This window comes from Monodelphis domestica, chromosome 2 (assembly GCF_027887165.1).
Source record: "Monodelphis domestica isolate mMonDom1 chromosome 2, mMonDom1.pri, whole genome shotgun sequence".
NCBI lineage: Eukaryota > Metazoa > Chordata > Mammalia > Didelphimorphia > Didelphidae > Monodelphis > Monodelphis domestica.
The window spans coordinates 154876762-154882521 of NC_077228.1; the positions used below are offsets into that span (position 1 = coordinate 154876762).

At 53.1% G+C, this 5760-nt stretch overlaps 1 protein-coding gene across 1 annotated transcript; it reads left to right on the forward strand.

The window, feature by feature from the left end:
• The first annotated feature begins 2393 nt into the window (after positions 1-2393).
• On the forward strand, positions 2394-5364 carry IRF2BP2 (interferon regulatory factor 2 binding protein 2). The gene is made up of 2 exons (XM_001378637.5): positions 2394-3601; positions 4260-5364. The coding sequence occupies exons 1-2, from the start codon at positions 2473-2475 to the stop codon at positions 4967-4969; spliced, it is 1839 nt and encodes a 612-aa protein (XP_001378674.2). The 5' UTR covers positions 2394-2472; the 3' UTR covers positions 4970-5364.
• Positions 5365-5760: the final 396 nt, after the last annotated feature.

Consider the following 5760-nt stretch of genomic DNA (forward strand, 5'->3'; position numbering starts at 1 on the left):
CTTCACCAAACATATAGCAGCAGCCAAATGTGCAATTGTAAACGGCCCCTATAACCCCTAATGCCAACTGGGTGCCACTAGCCCCAGTCTGCTCATAGCTACTCTGAATGAAAGAGCGGCCGCTGATTTTATGCTTAAAGTAGGCTTCTAGTCACTGCAAGATGAAAGAGTATTATAATGAAGCTTTTTACACTCATCCCCAAGTACTGTACAAGCTGCTCTCGCTACCTTTAGTAAAAGTTTAGCCTGACTGAGGGAGGGACCTGAGATCCCAGAAATAGCAGCCGGGAGGCGGTGCCTTGTGCTGTGACGGAGGTGCTGGCTATAGATCTCTCTCTGTTTCCCTCTATCCCTGGAATGTGCATTTCGTTTAATGAGGCTTCAAGTGCCAATTGCATAGAGTCACGTCCCTACCGAGCCTGCGCACTACGCGGCTGAGGCACATGGGGCAGCGGCAGCCTGGGACAAAATGCCAACGTCACAAGTAGCTCCCTTCCCCCTTTCTAACCTACATAAAGCTGCTGCTGCTGCTACTGAGCTGTAGGGAATGGCGACCTACAGGCAGCTGAGCTTGCAGGCATCACTTCCACGTTGTCCATTCTACACAAACCAGCCTGGCCTCATGGAACCATTTCCTGTTGTAGTCACTGCTTCATCTTACCATGGGTAGCACAGACGAACAGATAACCCACTTTCAACTGTAGTTTTATGGGCTAACGATCATATGAGTTGTACAGCATTTGAAATTATAAGGAAGGAAGAAATGTAACGTATTTGGGAAGAGGAACTCAACGTATTTGCTCATTCCCCGTAATACTGCAAGTTACACTAGAAAAGGGATGTTAATATATTTCATTTGCACAGCATTCCCTTCCTCTTCCCATAGAGATATGAAAATCAATTTAAAAAATAAGCCAAACAAGCAAATTGACGTGGATATGTATTTTTAAAAAGCCCGTCCTTTGTCAGCAAAAGTTCTTTATGTCTCATTTTCCTAAATCAGATGAAAGAAAAAACACATTTTCTATAAATGCAACTAGGAATGTAGCATCTTTATTTATAATTCAACCTTCTTTGAGGCTTTGAACCTACAGTTCAAATATTCCTAGGTTTAAAATGTGATCCTGCAAACCGTGCAAAACATAAACAAAACGGCACTTTGATGTGATTAACAGACGCCACACAAAGTCGCATCCCTTTGGGGGGCTTTGAAGGGGAAATTGCCCTTTAAGCGCGATATGGGCCAAAAGAACTTCAGAAAATATTCTGGCTGATAAGTCAATATAGCGTAAAGGGGGAGCAAGGTGAAGGGGGTGTAGGGCAGGGGAGGGGGGAGGGAGGAAAGTGAAGGAAAAGAAAAACAACATTTGCATCACATTCACATTGGAAAGACTTTCTGCTCCTCCCTAAATGCTTCCCTCCCCCTTCAACGGCTGCTGACTAGCCAGTACTCGGAGCAAGGAGCTGGTTCTTCTTGCAGCTCTTGTTATCTTGGCAGAAGTTCAATGAGCACAAGGGAGGGAGAAAGAGAGGAAAAAAAAGAGGGGGAAAAAGGGAGAGAGAGGCAGCAAGAGAGGAAAGGAGGGGGACCCTAACGCGCAGGCGCCTTCGGAGGCTGTCGAAGAATCAAGTCTGTAGAAGTGGAGCAGCCGCGGCAGCGGCGGCGGCAGCAGCCTCAGCAGCCTCAGCAGCCTCAGCAGCTACAGCAGCTACAGCAGCTACAGCAGCAACAGCAACAGCAACAGCGGCAGAGGCAGCAGAGGCAGCAGCGGCAGTAGCAGTGGTAGCTGGGGCTGGGCGGTGACGCCAGAGACTGGGGGAAGTAGTAGGTGGTGGAGTCGACGGCGGCAGCAGCAGCTGTAGTTGTGAGGGACGACTGACTTGGGGAGCCGCGCTGCGTAGTAACTCCACGCTGACTCTGCTACCTCGGTGCGGCATGCACTGCCACTCAGGCTAGCTAACCCTCGGCGGCTGCATCACTTCACCCACCCGCCTCCCTTCCCCCGCCCCCCTTTACATCCCCACCCCCTTTTCCTCGCTTAGCACCGGCCCCGAAGACCTGCTGCACTCCCCTGCACCAGCGCGTCCGGTGTTTGCACCGGTCTGGAGACCTGCTGCAGCTTCAGTTTGCACGGACTCGGGGGCCTTGCTGCTGCAACCCCAGCCGCCTTGCAACAGCCCCCAGCCGGCCCGCACCAGCAAAGGGGACCTGCTGCTGTCTCAGTTGCACCCTTTCCTTCCCTGTCCCCCGCCCCTTCTGCACGGGGTGCGCTGCGCTGGGGCCAAGGCTTCCCGGGGTTTGCCTCGGCTGCTGCTGCAGCCCCAGCCTCCTCTGCCGCCACCTCCGCTGGTCAGGGAGTTGCGGGGTTGGGGGGGAGGAGGGTGCGTGTGTTGCCGGCGGGGGGCGGCGGCGCCTCCTCCACCACCACCACCACCACCACCACAACTACCTCCGCCTCCTCCTCCTTGGACATGTCGACCGCCGCTGTGGCCGTGGCGGCCGCTTCCCGGCGGCAGTCGTGTTACTTATGTGACCTGCCCCGCATGCCCTGGGCCATGATCTGGGACTTCACTGAGCCCGTGTGCCGAGGCTGCGTGAACTACGAGGGAGCAGACCGCGTCGAGTTTGTTATTGAGACGGCGCGGCAGCTCAAGCGGGCGCACGGGTGCTTCCCAGAGGGACGCTCCCCGCCCGGTTCGGCCGCAGCGGCTGCCTCGAAGCCTCCTCAGCTCTCCACCAAGGACATTCTCCTGCAGCAGCAACAGCAGCAGCAACAGCTGGGCCATAGCACTGCCGCCGCAGCCGAGGCGGCCTCGCGGGCCCCGCAGGCCCTGGAACGGTACCCCCTGGCGGCCGCCGCCTCCTCCGCAGAGCGGGCACCCCCGAGGCTGGGCTCCGAGTATGGAGCTAGCCGCCAGCCTGCGGGAGGGCCTACGACCCCGCAGCCGCAGCAACAGCCGCCGCCCCCGCCGCAGCAGCAGCAAGTGAATGGCATCCTGGTGCCCAATGGCTTCTCCAAGCTGGAAGAGCCTCCTGAGCTCAACCGCCAAAGCCCTAACCCCAGGCGCGGCCACGCGGTGCCGCCCACCCTGGTGCCGCTGATGAACGGCTCTGCCACACCGCTGCCCGCTGCCCTCAGTCTCAGCAGCCGGGCCGCCGCCGCCTCGCTTGCCGCCATCTCCGGCGGCGCCGGCGCCGCCCTGGGCCCTGCACAGCCCGCCGAGCTCGGCGGCCACAAGCGGCCGGGTTCTGTATCTGGTAGCGGCGGCGGCTCGGGCTCTGAGCACGAGCCGCGGGAGACGACCAAGGAGAAGCAGACCCAGGCGGCCCACCGAGGCCCCGCGGACAGCCTGGCAGCTGCCTCTGCAGCCGTTTCGGTGTCGGGAGCGGCTGAACTCGGCGGGGAGGGAGGAGGCAAGGGTCGGGGGCCGGGGGAACAAGACTGGGTGAACAAGCCCAAGACGGTGCGGGACACGCTACTGGCGCTGCACCAGCACGGCCACTCGGGGCCCTTCGAGAGCAAGTTCAAGAAGGAGCCGGCCCTGGCCCCTAGTAGGATGCTGGGCTTCGAGGCTAACGGCGCCAACGGGGCCAAAGCAGGTAGGCCGCACCTTGTTGCTTTGCAGGGGAGGTTTTTCGGTGGGGGTGGGGGCGGATAGTGAGTGGGGTGAAGGGGGGGGGCACTTTCCATTTGCCACCTTGCCCCAGTCCCCAGAAACAACAAACACTCAACTTCCTGATCTGCATGAGGCGGAACCATTGCTTAGGTGGCAACGTGTTCATGTGCTGAAGCAGCATAACAGAGATGAGTCAGACTGGGGTGATAGACACTGACAGAGGGTTTTCCTTTCCTAGCACATTCTTGGGATAGGAGTTATGAAGGCCCTAGTCACCTTTTAACCTGTTCAGCAGACATATATTTAGCCAGATGCACAATGCACACTGGTGTACAAGTAGGTGTTGAGGATCGTTTCTTAGATACAGTTTAAAATACAAGGAAGCACACATTTCATATTCTGGAGTGTAATTTTATGTAATATAGTTTAATTCATATAAGTAAATTTCCTTTATGGCTATATTCTTTTCTTTTTTCCGTTCTCCTGTTGCACACTTTAAAAGAGCATGTTCTGACTACAATTTGGTTATTCTCTAAGAATCTTATATGGTGGGGTTTATCTGAACCCTGACTCAAAGGAGCACTCCAAATGCATATTTATCCCTCCCCCCCTTTTTTCCTTTTACTTCTTTGTTTTCCTAGTTGCCCGTGCAGCGAGGAAGAGGAAGCCTTCCCCAGAACCAGAAGGTGAAGTTGGTCCTCCCAAGATCAATGGAGAGGCACAGCCATGGTTAACAACCCAAACAGAAGGGATGAAAATCCCCATGACTCCTGCACAATTTGTGTCTCCTCCACCACCCACTGTCTCACCTCATTCCAACCGGACCACACCGCCAGAAGCGGCTCAGAATGGCCAGTCCCCCATGGCAGCTCTGATCTTAGTAGCAGACAATGCAGGGGGCAATCATGCCTCCAAAGATGCCAACCAAGTTCACTCCACTACTAGGAGGAATAGCAACAGTCCACCTTCTCCATCCTCTATGAACCAAAGAAGGCTGGGCCCCAGAGAAGTGGGGAACCAGGGGTCCAACACGGGGGGACTGGAACCAGTACACCCCGCCAGCCTCCCAGACTCCTCTCTAACGGCCAGTGCCCCACTGTGTTGCACCCTGTGCCATGAGCGTCTTGAGGACACCCACTTCGTGCAGTGCCCTTCGGTTCCTTCGCACAAGTTTTGCTTTCCTTGCTCCAGACAAAGCATCAAACAGCAGGGAGCTAGTGGAGAGGTCTATTGTCCCAGTGGGGAGAAATGCCCTCTGGTGGGCTCCAATGTCCCTTGGGCCTTTATGCAGGGGGAAATTGCAACCATTCTTGCTGGAGATGTGAAAGTGAAAAAAGAAAGAGACTCGTGACTTTTCCAGTTTCAGAAAAACCCAATGATCACCCTTATCTTAAAACTGCTTGAATTGTGTATATATCTCTCTCTCTATATATATATCCAAGACAAGGGAAATGTAGACTTCATAAACATGGCTGTATAATTTTGATTTTTTTTGAATACATTGTGTTTCTATATTTTTTTTTTTGACGACAAAAGGTATGTACTTATAGAGGCATTTTCCTCTTTTGTTAACGTTATTAGCAGATCTTTGTGCTTTATTATCCTGGTGACAGTTACTGTTTAATGTAGGCTGTGACTTGCGCTGCTTTTTTAGAGCACTTGGCAAACCAGAAATGCTTCTAGCTGTATTTGTATGCACTTGTTTTAAAAAGAAAAAAAAGCCAAATACATTTTCTGACATTGTAAGATCGCCTTACTGTCTGTTATTCCTTATTCCTGGCCCCTTTCTTTAATCAAAAAGGAGGCAGAATGTTTGAGAAGGAAAGCAAATGGAAGGGACAAGATGGTTAAGTGGGGTTGTCACTATAGAAAATTATAAAGGGGTTCACATCAAAACATTGTCCTTGTATAGTAATTTTTTAAAAGTAGACCCAAAGTCTACTAATTTCTCTCTACTTCTTAAAGTTTAATTCTTGGGCTATATAGTATGACTTGTCTGAGAGGCGCTGCTGAGTTAGGGATTTCTGGGATTGTATTGCGTGATGTGTGTGTGTGTGTGTTTTTTGTTGTTGTTGGGGTTTGGGGGTTTTTTTGTGTGGGGGGGTGTTTTTAAAGGCAAACTTGACCACTGTTCACGTGATC